We start from the raw sequence: 23,772 nt of genomic DNA, 5'->3' as shown, positions 1-23,772 counted from the left end.
TATGGTGTTGAATTTTCAGAGTAAGCAGAGCAAAATAGCTGTCTTTTGTCTGGACCCAGTGATCTAAAGCACGGTAGCCTATCTGCGGTGGCAGCATATGGTCTGCAGTCGCACATTTGAGGATACACAGAAGAGCCATTCCCCCCCCGGTTCACCCGGCTATAACTTGATCCTATATGAAGATGACATCCCAACTTTCAGCAGACTTCAACAAAGTATGATCCCCCCCATCCCATCCCTCCTCCCTCCCCTTCCATGTATCTGCATATTTGCAAACACGGGTCCATTTTATTCGCACCTACCAAAGCAGATCCGAGCAGAGGGGAGGGCTCCCACAGTCCGAGCGGTCCGTCTCTCAGCCTGCCGTGCAGAATGGTGACAAAAAAGAAAAGGGTAGAAAAAAAGCTTATTCTCCGACAACACAATCCTACAGAGTGGCCGCTTGTTGATAACAAATGAGAAAAGAAAAAAATGATTCACCGTCAGTTATTTTGGAAAAAGCGTACTTTCTCAGAGGCTGAACGCGTGGGTTCCCCCAGCTTTCTCGGTCCTTGCAATCCCACCTCTACATCCCCGCTTGCAGAGAGGAACATGCAAACACATTTCATAGATTTTTGGAGCTTCGCGGAAAAACCGAACTGGACTTTTGCGATGCGCGCACTTCAGCTGAGGCCATAACAAACGGAGAGAGGCCGAGCGGCTCAGGACCAGAGGAGGACTGAGGAGATGTTTCAGAATAAAGCCCTGGGCTCCTGTGAGAATTTAATACATGTTCCACGATGACTGCGACAACATTTAATTCAGTTTAAATTCAAAAGTAACGAGGAGTCAAAAAGTTCTGAAAGTAAACATGTGCGCCAATCCAGTATTTTCTAACTTGTATTGGTTTTGTAGCCAGATAAAGGCGAATAACAACTTACATTGTGTTATATGAAGACGTTAATTACAAAATAAAATAAACATAAATGAAAAAAAATAACATTAGAACATGCGTAATTGTGTCTGTTATTAAACAGCTGTAACCGATGTGATTCCTATTTCGATTAAATCTCTTCCTATTTCATTGCGCATCCTTTACGCACAAAAATAAGCCTCTTTGTCAGGAGATAACACACGGTAAACTCACTCCTTATCAGTTCACATGGAGAACAGAGGTTATCCACATGCAAGACTGACAGATTTCAACCCCGTTCCTGGTTTTGTTCCTCCTCTCGTTCAGCCCCAGAGTCCACTCCACCTCTTTCGACTGTCCTGTCTGCTGGCAGGCGGCCAACCCAAGTGTGTGGAAATGACACCGCCAGGGCGGCAGAGATTTTCCTTCATTTCTCTCCTTCCCGATCGCAGACTGGCTGACATTGGCTAGAAAGTGGAGCAGCTCGTCAGGGACAATCAATGCGAATCGATCGAGCTGTGCGGTTGAGGCTCCAGAGCTGGAAAATATCGCGGCAGCTGAAGTGAGAGAGGGAGAGAGAGAAAGAGAGTGAGAGGAGAGGAGAGGAGGGGGTGTTCAACCAACTCTGCCAGTAGCCAACCAACCTCCCTGCAAACAAATATGCTCTGGCTCTCATAAATATGACACTCACTTAGTAAATACTTAGGTCAAAGGTCCGCGAAATGCGTAATTACGCGCGGGACTGGCCTTCAAACGTCTACACAAACACATACAAACATAGTATTCACACCCAGCAACTGGTTTTAACATGTTGTTGTTAACTTGTTGTGAAAACATAAGATTAAATCTACCCAGACTGATTTACCTCAACAATACCTGCTCAATATTGCCCCCAAAAATAATGATATCAAGTCAGAAACGGATATCACCTCTTTACTAAAAAATTTACATTGACACATTTTTGTGAGACTTTAAGACAATACATGTAGTAAAAGCAAATACAAGTGAATCTGATGTGTAAATAAGTGATTTTTTCATCTTGGCACAAAGATTAATGTATGGTTCATGTTGTTAACTGAAATTCATCACAAAGCAGAGGACATGAATTTTGTCCTGTTTAATTCAATGCAGATTGTACTTAGTAATAAAAAACAAACAAACCTCTAAACACCATGAACTTTAATTAGTTTTTCCTATAAAAAAAAATCAAATGAATGGGTGCATGATTTACTTTTCTTTTTAAAGTTGGAAAAGATTAAGTTTTCTGTTCATGGACAAATTAATTTGTTTTATCAACAATGGAATCCTTTTTTCTCTGTCATCAAGAGTGTCCTGCTGTCTCCTTTGTCATCTAGATGGAAAAATTTGTTGTTAGTATACATTATATTAACTCTTAATCAGCCCTGAGCATTGTAAAGAGGAGTTGATTATATAATTTATCTTGTTGTTGTTGTGGGGGGGGGGGTTGTTTTGTTTTGTTCCTCTTTTTTGTGTTTAATAGGCACATTAAGACATTAAGCTTTAATTTTGGAAAGTAACTCTTTTATTACACAGATGATCAAAAATCCACATTTAATCTTCTTTGACAAAGACCAGTGAAATTAGATTACTTTCTTTTATATCTTATTGTGAGACTTTCTTAAATCTATTTTATGCTATAAATGATCCATTGTCTCTATTATTATTCCCATGTTCTGACTTTATGGCAGTCATAAAGTGACTGTACAGTTTTCCAAATATCAGATGAAAACATGTTGCCATATGGTCCAATTCAAGGTCATTACTGTGCCTGTGACATATTGCACTTACGTTATTATGTTAATTACAATTAAATCCACAATGGTGGTTTTGATTCAACAAAAGCATTGGATAGTGGTCTACTGTGAGCACAAAATTCAGCTGCACATCTAGGCACATATCAGGGACTCATTTTCATTTACCGGTGGTATAAAGTGCAACAAAAATAGACATTTCAACGAGCTTTTATTCAGAAAAGCATCCTTTCAAGAGCTATTTATATGATGTGTATACATGTCTGTCTGTATGTCTTGTTATATCTAAGTATAACCATCCATTTGTGGGCTGGGATGTGCCTATCAAAGTGAGGAAAGTGAATATTAATGTAGGGCTTCCATCAGAAATAAGACCAATGAAGCTAAACTAGAGAAGATCCACCCACTAAGCTTCTCTCGGTGCCCCGTGCCCCCCTTTGAAGAGTCAAGTCAAGTTCACTGTCTGCTTCTTTTACCTAGTTCCCCAATTTTTTAAAGTCAAAACCTTAGACACAAATTAATCATACAGCTTGGAATATGAGCGCACTCAGACATGAAAAGCTGGATACAAATGATGCTTACAGACATATGCAAGAAGATGTGTCATAAGATAATTCAGATTTATTACACTGAAGAATGTGGCAAGCAAGTTATATGTTGGAAATGTCCAAAGCAGGGGTGTCAAACTTATTTTAGTTCAGGGGCCATTTTCAGCCTAATATGATCTAAGGTGGGCCGGACCAGTAAAATAATATAAATAATAGGTTAAAAACTTATAAATAATGTCAACACCAATGTTTTCTCTATGTTTTTGAGTGAAAAAAGTTAAATTATCTAAAGAAAATGTTTACATCTACGAACTGTACTTAAACATAGCATGAACAAATAAGAACAACCTGAAAATTCTTAAGAAAAATAAGTGCAATTTTAACAATATAGTTTATCATTTATACATGTGACTCACAACTTACAGATCACAGTGGATCTACAAATACACAAAATTTTTAGTAACAGGCAAAATATTGGTAAAATTCTACATACGAGAAATTTACATACATTGAGAAATTTCATATTCTTCATATGTGTTCAGGTCATTCACATTTTTTGCAAAAGGATAGACTGTAAATATAAAAATTTTTTGGGAAATTTTACTTTTTTTACACAAATTTTTTTTTTTTTTTTAAATTGCAGTTTTCATTATTTTTAGGTTGTTATTATTGTGTTTTACCAGTCTAACCCATTTCAGACTCAACTGACCTAAAATGATCTTCACATCCTTGATTGTTAATATGTTTATTATAATTTTTGCATTTCACAAATTCATCCCAGGGGCCGGATTGGACCCTTTGGCGGGCCGGATTTGGCCCCCGGGCCGCATGTTTGACACCTGTGGTCCAAAGTATGTGGATTGTGCAGTACTGGATTCTTGAGTTCACAATTTTATGGGCCCTACCCACAAGTTTTGCATAGCTCCACCCCTAAACAATGTAATAAATTAAATACCATAGATTTCATATCATTAGTGAATGGAAGAACTGTGGTGGTGGTTTCTGAACCGCTGTTTTGAAGTCAGTGGTTTGTAGTTTGATTGTTGCTATATTGGCTTTTTGGAGCCAGAGGAGAAAATATTTGCACAAAAGGGGCGGAGCTGCAGGAAAACAAGGGTCAGAGCCACCTGCAAGGAATCATAGGTGAGCTAATGCTAAACTCGAGCTTACTGACTCGATAAAATGGTGATATACACTCAGTATTATTTAACAGTGTTATTTTACAGGATTTTCAGAGGAAACAAGTAAACACACAAAAAAAAAAAAGTTTCATTAACTAAACAGAAGCCCTGAAAGTCTGACTCAACTGTCATACACACCAAAGTCTTCATATTCTTTTTTTATTGTAACTCACTTTTTATTGTTTTTTCTTTCTTTTCACCCATTAAACATTTCACAGTGATGCAACAGGATATAGTTATGAGAAAATATATCAATAAAAATATGAAGATCAAATGTAAAAGTCTTCACATTCTTCTATTGGAGCAGATATCTTATTAATGGAGGAAAAGATAGATGAACGAGATCAGAATGAGTCCTGGAAAAAAAAAAAAAAATCTCAGTATTTTTAGTGAGAATTTAACTGTAAGTCTATGGAGATAGGGCTTTGTAGAGCCACCCCTAGTGGCCTTTCATTAGTAGTACAACATTGACATAGTTGCATTGGCTTCAATTGGACCAGAAGTTAATATTGTTTTACCTTATTTTTGTCTTAGCTTCTAGAATTCATTTGTTTTGTCTTTTTATGTAAAGCTATAGGTGGTATATTATATGCTATTATTACATGCAACATGAAATTTACACATCACACAACTGTTTTTGGTTTTTAGCTGATGCAGAATCTTCACCAACCAGCACCAATATCTTTAAATTGGGAGGGTAAATCAAATCAAATCAAATCAAAGTTTATTTATATACTTTACAACAACATAAAGAAGCCTAAAGTGCTTTACATCTAAAAGCATGATGAAATTATAAGACAGAAACAGGTTAGTCAAGCACTATAAATATGCATAAAGGTAATGCATATATATTAACAGCCATTTTAATGATCTTATCTAGGAGTCAGTGATAAACAAATAAACTTGTTTCTCGAGCCTCTTTTCTTTTTGTTAAACCAAACCTTTTGAAGACCTCCATCACTGCTCTGGAAAGGGGGTAAAAATATTACATTGTATTCTGCAATTGTACATGTCTCTGGAAGGTTGTAAAGAGGGTCAAAGAGAAAAAGCATGAGAGAGATGGACAGTCATGCATGGATAGATGGGTAGGAGGAAGCAGCAAGCTGTGACTCTTGGACATGTTCTGGTGGGTGCACTGAACCCCGGAGGCTGCAGCCACACTCAGCTCTTTGTTGTTTTCGTTCTGCGCAGGGAGGCAGGGTACTTTCCTGAACTGGGGAGGAGGATTAGCATTGCGTGGCCTCCATCCCCAGCTGCACTCATGACCAGCACCGTAGGAAAGCCCCCAAAGACGGCCCAAAAAGAAGAGGTGCAAGATGGGAACATTCAGCAGCACTGAGAAATCTATCTATCTATCTATCTATCTATCTATCTATCTATCTATCTATCTATCTATCTATCTATCTATCTATCTATCTATCTATCTATCTATCTATCTATCTATCTATCTATCTATCTATCTATCTATCTATCTATCTATCTATCTATCTATCCAGATATAAGGAACTACACAGACACAATACAAAAAAAAACATACAACAAACCTACAAACCTATTAAACACAAAAAAGAGGAACAAAACAAAACAAAATATCAACAACAAGATAAATAATATTATCAACTCCTCTTTACAATGCTCAGGGCTAATTAAAAGTTAATATAATGTATACTAACAACAAATTTTTCCATCAAGAGGACATAGGAGACAGCAGAACACTCTTGATGACAGAGAAATAAGGATTCCGTTGTTGATAAAACAAATTAATTTGTCCATGAACAGAAAACTTAATCTTTTCCAACTTTAAAAAGAAAAGTAAATTGTGCACCCATTCATTTGATTTTTTTATAGGAAAAACTAATTAAAGTTCACGGTGTTAGACTTTTTTTTTCTTTCTTTTTTTTTTATATATATTTACATAAACATGTGCTTGAATTTCCCTCGGGATTAATAAAGTATCTATCTATCTATCTATCTATCTATCTATCTATCTATCTATCTATCTATCTATCTATCTATCTATCTATCTATCTATCTATCTGTCTGTCTGTCTGTCTGTCTGTCTGTCTGTCTGTCTGTCTGTCTGTCTGTCTGTCGAGGCTCTGGACTATCTCCTCCTCCTATTGGCCAGTCTACGGTCTTAGATGATGTCACTTCCTTTAAAATACCACAGATGCTGAGATCACCTGCCACCACATTTTACCAGCTGTTAGTTTTGAGCGCTCCGGTTGAGTTTTCCTTCCACAGCCTCGCAAATGTTTTCATTTGGTCGTTTGACGATGTCACTCAGTAGAAATCTTGCCTGAAAATCCTTACATTTCTCACCAGACACCTACTTCCACTTGGGCTCATACTTGAGTTTTGAGGACCTACTCCACCTAACTACTGCCCCTCATTTATTTATTTTTTTTGTTTCACCATTTTTCATCTGACCCTCCCGTACTCGTGAATGCCTGTCACTCGTTCAACTCCATTTGCCAAGTTTGTTAAACAGGCTTTCTGTTGTTAAATTTAAGTCCCAAACCAAAGCCAAGATGACCCCAGTGACACCACGAGGGTCATTTTCTCACATTTTGGGTGTTTTAGTCTACTGCTTAAGCTGAAGCAAGTAAAAACCTTGAGAGGAGTAAACCGATATTTACATCTTAGGCTTTAACCCTTTGATGCATGAATTATGAGAAGCTTAGTCAAGATTTTTTTTTTTTTTTTTTTTCCCTGAGTGTTTTTATTCCTCTTTAGGCAGGAAAAAAACAATGTGATTAAACATGTTTTTAATGAACCTACTTTTTATGGAGTTACAAAAATGTCCACACAGTTGGACACCATGTGCTTAATTTTTGAAGCAAAGAAACGTGTATTTAAAACTCAATATCAGAAAGTGATATACTGTGATAACTATGAAAAAAAAATATTTTGAATGCAGCTAATCTGTTTTCTCATATTTTAACATACTCTAGCACAAGTTATTACTCACTTCATGGAGATAATATGAAAAAAAAAACCCTGTTTGTTTAAGAAAACCGTTAATTACAGTCTAATAATAACTAGCAATTGATTTACACTTAAAAATGTTAGTGCAAATCAGGTTTATAGAGAACAGCAAAGTTACAGTAATTGTATGAATTACAGCGTATGAGATGGTGCATAAGTGTCCACTGTGTTGGCTGATATGGAAATAAAACAATAAAACCCACAAAGATGCAAGAGCACAGCTGTAGAATAACTGTCCACTGTAGTGACCACTAAGCATGAAAGGGTTAATGTTACATACAGGTCACTGAGTTCATACTGTACGATCCTCACTCTCTCTTTTACTTTTTATTGCAGTGTTGTAAGAGCACTGCTGAATATATCATGCATTTCTACACGATGTTTGCAGTAAATATAAATTAATATTGCAGTTTAGCAGTATTTGAACTTCACTGTAGACCTGATATTAGAGTCCATCTATACTAGTGTTACTGAAAATATTACATCTGCAATTTATGATGGTATCATGGTATGATGGTAACAAATAACATGCAAAATACATTTAACAGAAAACACACATTGGAAATAAACTCTTCAGCTTGTTAATAGTAAACCTCTAGCTGGGTTCCAGACCTCAAAATCGCTGGCTACAGTACGTTGTGAAAAAAGAACATGGCAGTAATCCAGTAAAGCTCCACTGAAAAGAACTTTAACAGGAGCAGAATACAGTCAATAACCTGACCTGGAAACCTTACTATTACAATTACTACAATAAAGAACAGGTTAATTTCAACAAGGAGAATAAAGTTGCACAATAAGTCAAATATTTAAGTGAATTTCTCTCCACTAAAATGTTCTCAAGACCAGTTTATTAACATGAAGTAATCCAAAGGTAAATTAAAATGTAAAAACCTTGGTGTAAATGTTTGGATGTGTAGCCAAACCTGCAAATTATTCATAATCATATCTACTCATATCGGATCACAGTTTTAAAGTTGAGCTCTCAGTATAATTGGTCTAATTAAAATTTTATGCTTACCTGCACCTGAAAAGCCCAGAACTCTGAAGTCTACAATGCTTTGCCAAACAACACATTAAAAATTAGTCTATTAAATCATAGTCAGTCTATTTGATCTACATGGAGATTAATTTGGAAGTCCTAAATAATTTTAACCAGGCTGTCAATGCATGATAATTTAACAACGAGTTACTTTGATTGTGGCCATGTAGATGTAAGAGTTCAGTTTAATTGATTAATGTATGAACTGCACGTGTGAATTCTTAGTATTTCCTTGTGGTATGTAGTGTTAATTAAATAACTGTTCTCAGCTCTGGGCACATGGCGATAGGGTTCTTAAAACTCATACTGTAATTCAAGTCACTGCAAGGCTTTTATAGTTGAAAATTAAGCTTGGCAGTTAGTCATTAGTTAATCACTTTTTGTATAATAAGCTATAATCATACAATATTATTCATTTATGCCTCTGTACTGAAATGGAAGAGAGGAAAAGCAGTCTGAAATACAGAGTGGTTTCGTTGCACTTTTAACACCACTCCTTAGTTTATCTGTCCCAGTAATATTGGCAACTTCAAGGACACGTGCACGATGGGTATTGGACGCTCTGCTATCAATCGAGAGTCTAAAGTGTTATGGATTTTGTGGTGTGTTTTTGTCATACTGAACGGTCCTAAGTCAGTGAAGCCTTATGAGAGCCTCCAGCTGTGGAGACCCAGGAGAAACACTGGCTTTATTTCTACAGATTTATTAGTTATTGTGTCACAAACACACGCACAGGCTCATCTGTCAGGTGGAAAGTGGTCTCAATGTCTTGGCTGACAGTATAAGAACAAAGAAGCATCAACAAATTACATCAACAACTCTTAAGTGTATACCACTAAATAGGCAGTGTCACTGGCCTCCCAAATAATCATGTTTTTTAATGTTGGGGTAAACACTGCCCCTCCTGCTGCAGTACCAGCAGACCAGCTGTTCCTGCTGTTGCGCTTAAAACAAGGGTTAGGGCGCCATCTAGTGGCAGTTTTCTGCAGCAGATTTCTCACAGTTAAAGCTGATTGCAGTCTTCTGAGGTGCTTAAGATTAAAAGTTACAAAATTTCTTGCAACTTTCCGATAAGATCCACTGAATCCTTGGATGTAAATGAGGTGATGTAGGAGGTTTTAATTTTACAGTCACTAATTTATTCTCTTTTTTTTTTTTTTTAACATTCATATTTTCCTATGGGTCACTGTAAGTTCACTAGATCATGGATAGAAAGAGCAGATGCATATAAACACAGTGCTATTGAAATGAAGGTGTTAATGTTTAGTAGCACCTCCTTTCTCAAAACACTTTAGTCCCAGACACTATAGTTTGAAAACACTGTCCAGACAATGATTCACTGTGCTTTTGTGAGTCTGTTTCCCAGACAGCATCCCAAACCCAAACCTGTCTGCCTGCTCGTCCATCAGATCAATTGCTGGGTTTGTGTTGTTTTTAAAGGTAGAAAGCAACAAAGAGCCAACATCTCAGTGACATCATTTTGCAAAACCATATATTCTATATGTTAACCAATGTATCTTCTTTAACCATTAAATGAACTCTGAAAGGAAATTGTGCCACATGTTCTCAATTTTAGACTTGAACATTAAACACAACACTTTCCAATCATTAACACAAAAACATGACATAATATATTAATGGACATAATAAAGTTAACCTGAATCTGTTTGTCATCAGACAGATATGATCATATCAGTGGCAGTTTTTGAACTATTTTAGAGTATGCATAGGGTTAAAATAAAATAAGAAAATTTTTCATGACTAAAGTAAAGATGAGAAGTCAACTGAAAAAAGCATTTTATATACAGTGTGTGTATATATATATATATATATATATATATAATATAACTGCAACACTTTATTGACAATATACAGAAAGTTAGTGGATTTGGTGAGTGAAATAAATAGTCTAAACTTAACCATAGCACAAAACAATGTTATCAGGATTTGACACACTGACAAGAACCAAATAACCCACTGTACTGTGTCATGGTTAACCTACAGGAAACACACTACTTTATGCAGCTTGTCTGTGATGAATCATGCTTGTACTTGTACTTTACTGATTATTCACTACTAATTATTTTTCATAAATTTTTCATATATTTAATTAGCAGATAGAGAAAAACTGAAAAACCCTATACATCATTTTATTTAAAAAAAAAAAAAAAGGTTTAAATAATGAATAAACTCTGGTATGAATCACTGTATATTTTCCTTTGACAATTAAAAAAAAACTATGTTAGCCATATTCTCTGTAGCCACGTCTTAGGAGACTGTAGTTTCCAAAGCTGTTCACTTCTTGTCCATTAACCCTGATGCTTTGTCGCCACCCTGTGAAACTTCCCCGCTATGATGCACAAATCCCCGCTGCCTGCATTGTGCTCGTGCGTGTGCGCGCATATGATCAAAATTAACCTGTTTCGTTATTTTCAATGTTGCACATGTTGAAACCCAAGCCAACGTGTTCGTCTTCAGGCGTACTAAATTTTCGAGAATACCGAAACATGGCGCGCCGTGCGTGCGTGGGGGCAACCCCGTCTCAGCCTCCATCTGATGGCAGCATCAGGCAGTCCCGTGAAACATTTGCGTGGGAGTTCCCTCCACCGCCATGTCGGGATAGTGCACATCTCTCTCTCTCTCTCTCTCTCTCTCTCTCTCTCTCTCTCTCTCTCTCTCTCTCTCTCTCTCTCTCTCTCTCTCTCTCTCTCTCTGTGCATCCTCCCCCACATTACCAGCTTAGCCCAGCAGCAGCAGCAGCAGCAGCTCCTGCAGCATCCAGCAGCATCCTGCATCCATCCCAGCCTGGGGAGCAGCAGTCCTACCCGGCGCAGGCACCGACGCACGGAGGGGGCGCATCATCTGAGTGATGCCACAGCATCAGTCGCATTTCGACAGCAAACACTGAGAGTTGATCCTAAAGGAGGGAAAGAAAACGCTTCAGCCTCGAAGACAGCAACTGCCCATGAAGATGTCTAACGCTGACATCGTCTTAAACGCCACCGATCGGATGGTGAAATGTAAGTGAGCCTACATTTCGGTTCTGTCTGTAGATATTACATAACATCTGGAGTGTTGAGTGCTTTAGTGCTTTTTGGCCTTTATTTCCTTATCGTGCAGTGATGCCGAAGCCTATATGGGGCCGTCAAGTAGTGTTGGTGGTGAAGGTAGTGGGCTGCTGGAGCTTTGATGTTGATAAACAATCCGGTTTTCTTTGCAGCACAGCCTCCACGAAAACCGGCGATAAAGCTCAGGTTCACTACCGGTGCACAGGCTGCACTATGCATTTTCTTGAAAACATCCTTCTGATTTCTTTCTGTTAGAATGTTCGCTGTCATCATTTGACTGTTTGCTGGATTTAGCTCGGTTAGGCATGAGAGCGGAGAAGGAAAAACAGCTGAATTGCCGAGCTTGTGGTAGAAGCTGGGGCAGTGATGCAGCAGGATTTCACAGGCTTTGACAGGGCCAGTGGGAGAGGATGGAAGAGGGGATGAAACTGACATTTAATGGGGGATATTTCACCAGGAGGGAGTCTGTCTCAATTTGACCACAAATGATCTTAGAGGAATCCCAGAAAGCTGCATGAGTGGATGTGGACTACAGGCTGCTCTATCTGAGAATCCAACTTGGATCAATGGAGGATGATGAAGCGCTCACAGTTGTGTCATAACTCATTTAGCTTGGCTCATTTTGTCTATGGACCAGCTCAGAGTTAGCACAGTGCCTGACTTCTTTCACATACAGTATATTCTCAGTATATTTTAATGGTTGAGCAGCTCAGTCAGGATTTGTCAGCATTAACAACACTGGCCTGAAGGCTACAGAGTTATAAGGACTAATGTACACTTTCACATTTACCTCCTTATATAAATGACCACTGATAGAAGATGAGTCAAGTCAATTCTATTCAACAAGTTTTTTATTATAAACTAAACATTGTGCCAATATGCGACACATTACACATTCATATATTGTTATTACCTTGTTGAATTTATATTACACTGCTGACACATTTCACTATGTTTATGCTTATTAACAAATATTTCGTATGCTGACAGCATTCAAAGTGACAATAATTGTCAGGTTAAAACATGTCTTAATCCATTAGTCACTGTTGTTGTGCTGGTCGGCCTCATTTTTCCATAATCTAAGAATAGATTTAGTCTAAAATATATTGGTGTTCGATTATTACGCCCAAATATAAAGAGAGCTTTGTGAATTTCCTTTTTTGATGTGATCCAGGCACTTAAAAATAATTTCAACTGCCCCACATCCAAGACTTCTGACTCAGTATTTGTGCTTTTGTAACACAGTCATGTAACATTTATTTATGTTTTGTGCTACAGGGTTTACATCATGTTCAGAAATAGTTCCTTCGTTTTCCAGTAGATGTCTTTGTTTTTTATTGGGTTACATACAGACATTAAATACAACAAAAACAGACAAAAAAAAAACCAAAAAACGCTGTTGTAGGACTCACGTTGTTTTAAATTGTGTTCTAAAGCTCCGTCACCTTAAAACAGCACATACTGTATAGTTTCCTTTTGTCAGTTTTATCAACTTAACCTTGATTCCTGTTGCATCTTTGAGAAAGTACCAAGGGCATTTTTCCCTGCCAAAAAATTCTGAAACATGCAAAATATAAGGCTGCAATGAATGCCATTTTCCGTCCTTCGCGTGATCAAAGGCAGCCATCAAGATGCTGCAGATTTTACTGAGTTGAGACTGACATTTCCACAGATGTACGCGCAGCTGATACCAACTACTCTAAAGTTATTTTTCCTTCCATGCGTGTGTCGACAACTGAAGTGCTATTTTTTCCCACAGGTTCACATTTGTCATACGTGTTGTAACGTGACAGAACATAGCTAAAGAGATACAATAACTGCTGGTCTGTGCAGTTTGTTTTCCACGGCACTGTCACCACTGTGCTGTGGGCATCGTGAGGCATATTCAGGTCAGTTATTTCAGGGAGGAGGCCTTTAGTACACCTGTGAACTGTCTTACTTTGTTACTAAGTACAACATCTTTGAAATAATCTTCCACACTGTTTAGAAACTGAAGGATACTCTTTCACGCACTTTCACAGCCAACTTGTTCGATATTAAATGTGAATGTTTCCATGAAATATGATGGGAGGTGTGAGCTTTTAACTGAATATACTTTATGAAAACTATAGATTTTCACTCAGATAAAACATGCAAATTTGCCTCAGCAATGCTAACACTGTAATACATTACACATATTAAATAATGCTTATGTAACATCACTAGATGGGTTTAGTTAAAACAGATTAAAAATATCTCCTCTAACTCGAGTCTGTTTGTGTTAAATGGACCTCACTGCTTCGTGCCCATTCAGACGAAGCCACATTTATTACTGAACCCTGGTTGTTCATTAGCAACACTACAATTCATATTAATTTTGAGGCTTTCAGACTGAAGAAACATTACAGGAAAATGTCCTCTGCCATAAAGAGGTATGCAGTCTGAACATCACACCAAGGCACGTTGAGATAATTCAGAATTTGACATGTGGTTCTTGTATGTGTATGTCTACGTGAACCTCCAATGCAAATTGCAGTTTTCTGTTCCGGCACTGGCTGTCCTCCAACAGTCAGCTGCTGCTGTTGCCCAGCAACATACAGTATTTCATAGTTCAACTCTACTCGCCTGCTGAGCAGAAGTCAGCCCCACCATATATCTTCATCACCACGCTGGTATGTCTTTGTGTACAAACATGCACGACTGAAATGAGTTTTTGATTGTCAGTCAGGATTATGTTTTCTTTGCTTCATTTCTTTGTTATTAGTGGCAATTTATTCCCGCAGTTTACCTACAAATGCTCTCCAGTTTATGTAATTTCTTTGCTATATCCCTTTCAATCCCCCTGTGACTCCATACGGTTTGGGAAAAATTAGATCAGCATATTTAAAAAGCATAAAATAATGTTGTATTCTCATTATTTACAGTGTCTATTTATTTGGTGCATTTATACCATGAAAAATATTGTATAACAGTCTGAAGGCCATGTAAAATGAGTGTTAATGAGCATTGTAATTTCAGCATATTTACACACATTTCAAGTTCTACACTGTTTGTTTTGTTTTTATTGTATTAATAGTATTTGGCTCCTGACTAACAGTCAAATCAATAACACTGTAAATTCATCAGTGTATCGACAGTAGCGTGAGTAAAACTTGAGAAAACTTGTGTGATGACTGAGCGGAGCTTGTACTCTCTGGAAAAGTGTCAAAACGCACATAGCAATCACAGATACACGCTGCGCACTGTGAAGGAAAGATTTTACTCCTATTAAAAGTGCATTCTGGGGCTCGCCTCATTATCCTAGGAGCGGTGACTCTAGATTCCTCCGTTGAAGCATTCATTATTAAGGATCTTGTTGATCATGTTCAGTTTAAGCCTAAGCTTTGAGATTCTTTCTTTGTCTTTTCTTCATTTGGCACTGCTGAGTGGCCCTGTTTGCTATGCACGGCACAAATCTGGCAAGCATACCCTTACTCCTGAATATTCTACTACTGATGCCTTGTGTTTTTGTGTACATATGTGAGCATGTGTGTGAGCCGTGAGTAACTCCTCTGAATTTTACTACCGGACCTTATCTTCATCTGCCTCATTTTTCCTTTCTTCGTCGTCAGAATTATTTACAGCTCAGACGTGCAGAAAGAGTTTTCAGTGTTAAGCCAGATGACCTATAGATTAACTTCAATGCACGAGTCCTGAAAGCTTGCTGCCACAGAACACGCAGATCAGCAGATCTAATAAATAACCTTTGCTGCCGTCAAAGTAATGATCTGTGGCTGGATTTCACAGTTTCACAGACTGTCTGTTGGGTAGGTGACTGGTGCATTTTAATGGCCTCAGGCTTTAGCAATCCAGGGAGAGTGCTTGATGAATGGTGTACTTAGATGTTAGCTGAGTTTTATCCAGCTCTCAGTAAATACTTAGCAAGTAACCAGACATCTGCACTGTAATACGTGCTATTGACGGACAGTGTTTTTGAGTTAATCTATTTCACTGCCTGATCTTTGCCTGCTGTTGTTTTCAGTTAGAGCACACTTTCTAATGGCATAAAAGCATGAATTCACACTTGAATTAGTGCTGACTAAAAATAATGTTGTCATATCAACATATGTGACTAATATAAATCACTATCAAAATTGTTTCTCTTTTTTAATCTACTGTGTGCTTTACTTGAGTTGACTGTAATGAAATCATTAAAAATATGAAAAACCTCAATTTTCACCTGCTTTGGCAGCAGTTTTGTTTTTTTTTTTTTTTTAACATTATAATGTGCTTTTAAATCTAATACAAAATTGTGAATCACAAGCTAAACATGTATTTAGCATAACTGCGTAGCTTAGTTTGCCATGAATCTTTGAATTTGCAATAAGATATTAGAGTGTTTGGCACATTCAGCATCACTCTGGGTTAGGAGCAAACACACTGACTAAAGTAAGTTTTTATTTTTGTAAGTAATCTGATTAAAGTAGTATCCATATCTTTGTGAGGTGTTATGATTGATCTACGTGATCTGAATACTTCCTGGTGCTCAGAAACACTGTTAGTTTTTTAGATTGTCATGGTGTTGTCTTACTATGCAGTATACAGTGTTATTACACATCACAGATGCTGCTTTTATTGTGCAGGCATTTCTATAATATATTCATGAACAAATACACATTATTCTGGGCTCCAGGAACAGACCAATTAAAGTTGTTCCCAAATAAACAAAAACTTGGTTAGGATCCAATTGTACCACAGGGACAAAAAAAAAACACAAAAAAACAATGATTATACTTCGCACATAGCTTATCCCACTGCATTGTCATCTTGTATATTAACAAAGCCATGTTTGCACTGATGCTTCTTCTGCCAAAGATGCACATATAAGTCAACAAAGATGGACGCAGCAGCAGCAGCAAAATAGTGCCTGCAGGCAAAACATGTAGGGGGATTTCTCAAATGGGATTTCTGCATGAGTTATTTTATGATCTTCTGTGTGTATCATTCTTAAGCGGTGCTGCCCATTCTGTCTTACAGATGTAGTAGACCAATACACGAGATGTATTTGAAATTGCATTGAAAGTGATCATTCCCCATCAATGTGTCTGTCCTCAGCTGTCCCCTTCCCCCTGAGCCACCGCCTTACGATGAAGGAAGTGTTTGACTGTGAAGGGAAGCCTCGTGTGGACCTTCTTAAAGCCCATCTGACCAAAGAGGGCCGTGTGGAAGAAGCTGTGGCGCTCCGTATCGTCAACGAAGGAGCCGCCATCCTACGTCAGGAGAAAACTATCCTGGACATCGAGGCACCAGTCACAGGTAGTTAATGTGCAGAGAAGTTCTACTTACTGCTTCAGTTGGTGGCATTTCACATGACGTGGTCAGAGGTGATTCGTCGTGGGGTTTGAATCTGTTTAGTCACTGGTTTCTGCAAAAGAGGGTTTGAAAAATGAATATATTTTCACACTAAGGTCTGGCTGCATAGTTTATCAGATTAATTTGATTAAGACTAGAACCACCATAAGTTGCCTTTTCTTTGCTGAATCTTTTCTTACCCACTACAATGCTCTCTCTTATTGTATTAAGTTACTATGACTTGTCTGAAGTCATAACATTAGTTTGTTTTATCATTCTCTGTGTTTCACTATTAAACTAAATCTTTAAAATCACTCATTGCTTTGCATAGACATAATCAAATCAGTCTAAAATGACAGTGAAAATAGGCATTAGCAAAAACATCTTCATTTTTTTCATTGTGCTGTAAATAACATACAACATACAAATGCAGTTGCCTAAAAACCTATAATGTTTAGACATAAATGGTACAAAATCAATGCATTTCTGTACGGGTAAATTAAACCAGTGGCTTTTACAGGTATAAAGGCTCAGATTTTGACCAGGGAGGAGCCTCAACACTTTATTAAAATAGAATTATGCACAAATGAAAAACACAGGTGGTAGTTGGTCTGTTAATTGAGTGTTTGTTTTTAAACTGTGTCAAAAATTTAGAAATTGTAAATCATAGTAGTGCTTCTTCAAGTCCTTGCTTGTGTTGGGAAAAAACATAAAATTAAATCTCATTATTATTTTTTAACAGATGTATCACATCGACACCTTTGCCAGGACAGTATTTTGTTTCTGTTGTTTATATTACACCAGGCCTTTTTCTTCTGTATTGAGGTCATTCAGGCAGAAAAAATGCCCATAAACACTCATAATGTTTAGATTAAGTTTTTTGCTTGAGCTATAGTTGATGTAATAAAACAGAAGTTCAAAAACCCTCAAAAGTACAAAGTGTAACAATGTGAAGAAATTTGTATGTATTAATACTTGTATTGAATGTGAATAGATGTTACCGTTAAAGAGAGCAGGTTTCCTTTTGTTCTCAGTTGCCTTCATCCGTGGTAACCTGTACACTAATGTGTATGCCTTGGTGTTACTCCTCTGCTCTTCTACAGTCATGACATTGTGTAACATTAACCTTTAATGGAGATTGTGTTTCATTTTAGTTGTTTTTACTTCTGTTTTGTACAATAGTTTTTAGCATTTTCTCAATATGGTTCATATCAAAGGGTATATTGATGTGATCTGATTAAAGATATGTACATATTTTTGATATTTTGTAGTTTACATTATAAGGTGAGGTTTGTCTCCCCAGTGTTATGTATGAGAAAGCGAGAGACAGAAGCAAAGTAGGAAAGAGTCTGGAGGAGAAATGGTAGGGCAAAAGACTTGAGAGACAAAGAGAAAAAGATGTGGATGTGCAGAGATACTGCTGCTGTTTGTAGTACAAAAATAAACAAAGCACCTGACCGGAGCTCAAACTACAATGAAACACTGACAACAAAGAAATCTATATTAATGTAAATTCTTCAGGCAGTGAGCTGTCATTTTTAGGTAGAGTCATCCTGTCATGTTCGTAAAACACTTACAAATGCTGTATTTCGCTTTAGAATTCATTAAAAAAACAGTTCACTATAATGATGTGTGCACTAATTCTGCAGATGACTAGGTTTCTACCTGTCAGTTGCTACTTCTGATCAACCTACAGTGTGTCCTAGTTATGTTCAAAACTCAACATGTATGCACCAGACATGAAAAGAACTTATTTTTTTCATGTTTCCAGTCATAGTTTCCCTTTAAATGGGATAAATCAAGAGATTCTTCCTCACATTTGTTGTTATTGAAGGTAAAAAAAACATGTTTTGGGCATCTTTAATTCAAAAATTGTCAGTTACATAATGACAACTTAAGTGAAACCTTGTCCAAAATGATTGTTTACGTATCACCTTCTGCTTTATTATCAGTTATGGACATGAATGAAAGTTTCCTGCCTTAAAATGAACACAGTATTCAGCTGAAACAAACATAGCACGTGGATGAAAAGCACATTAACTTCAAGCTCCTCATTTTGACTGACATCAGGAAAATGGATGCCCTATGTGTTAACCATGAAATATAGATGATGGACTGAGAATTGTATACGGATGTTTATGATTGTGGAGGTCTGGTTTGTATCTTCATGAGCTGGAGCTGTGTCTCTGCATCTCCATGTATGTATGTGTGTGTTATGTGTGTGTGTGCATTCATATATTATGAGGCATTTATGCACTTGAGAATCTTTACTTGCAGGGATGTGTTCGTTGTGCGTTTGTGTGTACGTGTGTGTGTACATGTGTGTGTTTGATTGCTTTAGTCACACAAGCGGTCTCCCACTCACATTGCTCTAAGCTTTGAGTGGGCGAAGGCCACTGTGGAGCTGATAGGGGAGACAGAAAAGAGAGAGGAGATGGAGGATGAGTAGGAGCGAAGGAGACAGAGAAAGATGATAATGAAAAATTGAAGACAGTGAGGAAATGAGATGTAGGTTTGCACTCCCGAGCCAGAGTGTTCACTACGAAAAAGTATGTATATCCCTGGGGGCTTAAGCTCCCAGAGTTTTTTCTTCCTCTTAGAGACGTAGGGTTTCTCATTTCTCTGTGAAGGACAGAGGCCTTTTAGCCAAAGAATATAGAAATACTCAGTATTACTGTGACCTGCAGAGGGGACATAATTATACCATTATATGTCCATCAACCCCATACATCTAAGGGTCTTTTTATTATTATTGTTTTATTAGGTGAGGCAGTGCGGCTTTATTTGAAGAACTTCCTTCATGTGTTATTATTTTCTTATTGACTGGTTGTTTAAAGATAAAGTTGGATAAGTCTAAATCTGATTTTTTTTTAGTTTGTTTCAGAAACTTTGAAAAAATCCAAAAAAATCAAAAGGTGCATAATTTACAAAATGACTATTATTGTCTTTATGAATGAGGAAATGCTCACTGAAAGATGATTTATCCAGTTGTCCACAATAATCTAGTCACAATGAGCAAATGTGTAAATGCAAATGTTCATGGCTCACACACGCATATTCACACATTTTAAAGTAGCATACAATTCACTGTTTAAATCTGGTTATTGTTATTAATGGCTGTTGCTGTTTATGTCCGTGTTAATGGTTACATAACGTCTATATTTTACATATTATATGTCATACTTTTAGCCCGTTGTAAAACCATAGTCTGCATACCTCACCACCATTTATCTTCTTCATCACGATCATTTATCCCGTTGCAAAACAGACAGGCTACTAACAGCCTATAGCGACTGTAAACACTGCTGTCTTCCTTGCCTGTCAGTCTATTTATAAAGCTAACCGTGAGCAGAAGAGTGTATAGACACACTTTTAGTACAAAGTGTACCACTCCTGTACTGGCATGACATTGTGCCAGAAACTTCACTGCTGTTTCTCCTGGAATCAATAAAGTCGACAAGTGTTTTTTTCTTACAAAAGTCGACAATACAGAACAAGAGTTGCTCGTACATCATTACTGTTATGAGAAAAGAGTGTTTCAGGGTCCAAGAGAGTCCAAGAGAGTCCAGGAGGGGTCAAGAGAGTCCAGGAGAGTAATAGTATTGGTGTTACTGTAGTTGACCACACTGAGCTGAATACAGAACTACATCTAAATGAAAGCTTATACTAGAGCTCCATATTTTCCATGTGATGCTCATGCCAAAATATGCATTTAAAACACACAGTGCAGATATTTACTGAGAGCATTTTTTTATTACTTCCAGTTTGCGGGGACATCCATGGGCAATTCTTTGATCTTATGAAGCTGTTTGAAGTGGGAGGATCACCAGCCACAACACGATACCTGTTTCTTGGGGACTATGTTGACCGTGGCTACTTCAGTATTGAGGTAAGACTTTGAGCATAAAGTATATCATGCTTGTACAGTTGTTTAATTTTTCATAGACTAATACCTTGTTCCTGTGTGTTTTTTGACAGTGTGTTTTATACCTTTGGTCGCTGAAAATCCTGTATCCAAAGACACTATTTTTACTTCGTGGAAATCATGAATGTAGACATTTGACAGAATATTTTACCTTCAAACAAGAATGTGAGTACCACTCTGTTCATCCTTTTTTTTTGTTCTTTTCAGTAATGTTGTGTGTAGCCTGGAGCATTTTTTTGTTGGCAATTACAAACAATGCACCTGTCTGTCAAAAAACTCTAGTAAATTCAGTATAACAGCACAAAAAGAGATGGCTATTTATTATTTACAACAGGAATAGTTGATATTAAGCACACATTGTAATACTAAATATACTTTATGTAGCTATAGAAAACATGGTGCTCCTGTGGCAGTGTCACAAACTTCAAAGTTGGATTTGCACTTGTTTAACTGATGTACTTGTGTATTTTTTCTGTATAAATAGTGTTGCACTGAGTCTAGATATTGTAAATAAAAGTGAACATGAGGTGGTCATCAGGGATAAAGCTGAGTCACATAACCCAAACTAAAATAAACTGATCATATTTACTATACCAGGGAATATACAGTGTTTTGATGAATAACTCTCTCTCTCTCTTTGGTCAGGTAAAATCAAGTACTCAGAGCAGGTGTATGACTCATGTATGGATGCATTTGACTGCCTTCCTCTGGCTGCACTCATGAACCAGCAGTTTCTGTGTGTCCACGGGGGACTCTCACCTGAAATTCACACTTTAGACGACATTAAAAAGGTAACAGCCCACTGCCTCAGATCCATTCAGGTTTTCATTTGATTATCTGTGCATTCATGTTGTTTGAAAAACCATATTTGTGCTTCCTTATTTTAAGTTGGATCGGTTTAAGGAGCCACCAGCTTTCGGACCCATGTGTGACCTGCTGTGGTCTGACCCTCTGGAAGACTTCGGAAACGAAAAAACCCAGGAATATTTCAGTCACAACACAGTGCGAGGCTGCTCCTACTTCTACAGGTTAGTCTCCCCTCTCCTCCCCTGAAGCACCCACCTGTCCAAACCAGGTGTTTTGTCTTATTACTCTATATTGTAATAACACATATATTGCTGACTGTTGCACTATGAAATACTTCCAAAAGAACTGCAAGGTTTTAAAAATCTAAAATTTCCCAATTATTTTAATTTTAAGTTTAAATTTTTTTCTATTCTACTGAAGAACTAGAATTAGCACCTTCGTTCAATTCCAGGTGTGACTACTGAAATGTACCCAAAAGGGAAGTTTTATATGACCTGCTTTTCCAAATAAACAAAAAAAGAAAAAAAAAATCTAAAATTACTTAATGATAATATAAAGCAGGGGTGTCAAACTCATTTTCTTTCAGGAGCCACATTCAGCCCAATTTCATCTCAAATGGATCAAACCAGTAAAATTATAGCCCAGTAGGCTATAAACAATTACAACTCCAAATTTGTTGTAATGCAAAAAAATTACATTAAATTATGAAAATATTTAGATTTACAAACTATCCAAACAAAACAGATGTGAACAACTGGAAAAAACTGAAATTTCATAAGAAAAATAAGTGTAATTCAATAATATTATACCTCAACTTATCATTTATACATGTGCATTAAAGACTGGATCTATAAAGGCACAAAACATTTAGTAACAGGCTGAATATTGTTAAAATTGCATTTCATTTTCTTTAGACAGGTCAGGTTGTTTGTATTTGTTCAGCCTATTCACATTTTATTGCTAAAGGATCGTTTATTAATGTAAATATTTTTATAATTCAATGTTATTTTTTGCAATAAAACAAAGAGAAACATTTGGAGTTGTCATTATTTATAGGCATAATGTAACATTAATTTATCATTATTTATAGATTATTATGCTTTTATTTTACTTGAGATCACATTGGTCTGTATGTGGCCCCTGAGCTAAAAAAAGTTCACCACCCTCGACTGTTAATATCTTCAGTGTAATTTTTGCACTTCCCGCGGGCCACATGTTTGACACCCCGATATAAACGATCATTGCTGTCATGTGCTGAACATTTGCTTTGTAAATAGTTGCCTATAACATGTGCACTGATGTCATGAGACCTGCTGCAATGGAAAATTTAGTAACTGCGGATTCTTTAGTAATAAATCCTCTACCATAGTTTGTTTTATCAGTGACGTGAAACATATTTTAGTATTTTTAGGATCCTTTAAACTAGAAATGAGGGCAAGCCACTCAAGGAAACAGGGAAACAAACAATTGATGGACACACAATAACATCAAAATCATATGATGAGCTTTGGATGTAGAATCATGATCCACAATCTGTCACAGTTTTCTCACATTTGCAAAAATGTATGCAAATTCCAGCCAACTTAGACAAGCAATTTTTCCTCTGGTTTCTGGAGGCTTAAAATCTGTGTGTTACCTTTTTGTTGTTTATTCTAAAACTTGGGCATTTTCAGAAAATTTTGTCTATACTGTCACTATATTTTTGCCAATATCTGATGAATTAGCTCACATTTTCCAAAGTGTAAATACATCTGTAACGCTGCAGTGTTTCATTAATTACACAGACTGTAGCCTAATTTCTAATGAACCATTTTTTTACACTCTAACATAAATCTGAAGCATCTGTGTAAACCAGACTCATTGTACGTTACAGTGCAAAAACTAGACCATGAAATCACTGAAGCCATCGTTTTGTTAGTCTTTCTTTCTTCAGCAGCAAAACAACATGCTCTACAAACATTGCAGCATTAGCTAGCTTAGCAAACGGTTCTCAGTAAAAAATAAACATGTCTGAAGCTAGTCTTTGTTTTAAGTGATTTACAGTATTTATTCAACTTTAAATGGCAGCCAACCACCTAACTTAAGTAAAAAGCAAGCACAAATAAAATAAGATGCTAAAAAATGCTCCAATGAATTTGTGCACCACTTACTTCCATAGTTCCATAGTACTTTCATAGTTTGTGTTGCTAACGCTAACAAGCTTTTTTTCTTCTTAAAAATGGCTCAAAATGATAAATGAAAC

The 23,772-nt window shown here is 37.0% G+C and overlaps 2 protein-coding genes across 5 annotated transcripts in view; one reads left to right on the top strand and one right to left on the bottom strand.

Moving 5' to 3' along the window:
* cxxc5a (CXXC finger protein 5a) overlaps positions 1-1,423 on the bottom strand; it is a 31,590-nt gene extending 30,167 nt beyond the window's left edge. Inside the window, exons 1-2 of one of the 3 annotated variants that reach the window (XM_030154895.1) lie at positions 481-1,423; positions 303-360 (exon numbers count right to left, since the gene is read on the bottom strand). The gene's annotated coding sequence lies outside the window, so the exon portion shown is untranslated. Of the gene's footprint in view, positions 1-302 lie in introns of all 3 variants that reach the window. The other 2 variants (XM_030154894.1, XM_030154896.1) reach the window with 2 other exon arrangements.
* A 9,737-nt stretch (positions 1,424-11,160) lies between these two features.
* ppp3ca (protein phosphatase 3, catalytic subunit, alpha isozyme) overlaps positions 11,161-23,772 on the top strand; it is a 32,803-nt gene continuing 20,191 nt past the window's right edge. For both annotated transcript variants that reach the window (XM_030154366.1, XM_030154365.1), the window contains exons 1-6: positions 11,161-11,440; positions 16,562-16,762; positions 20,563-20,687; positions 20,777-20,888; positions 21,369-21,514; positions 21,612-21,751. In XM_030154366.1, coding sequence (XP_030010226.1) covers positions 11,386-11,440; positions 16,562-16,762; positions 20,563-20,687; positions 20,777-20,888; positions 21,369-21,514; positions 21,612-21,751 — 779 coding nt within the window. In that variant the 5' untranslated portion in view covers positions 11,161-11,385. The remainder of the gene's footprint in view (positions 11,441-16,561; positions 16,763-20,562; positions 20,688-20,776; positions 20,889-21,368; positions 21,515-21,611; positions 21,752-23,772) is intronic.

Source organism: Sphaeramia orbicularis, chromosome 14, assembly GCF_902148855.1.
Source record: "Sphaeramia orbicularis chromosome 14, fSphaOr1.1, whole genome shotgun sequence".
Taxonomy (NCBI): Eukaryota; Metazoa; Chordata; class Actinopteri; order Kurtiformes; family Apogonidae; genus Sphaeramia; species Sphaeramia orbicularis.
Note: the sequence above shows the minus strand (reverse complement) of the source record. Positions and strands in the feature narration are given on the sequence as shown.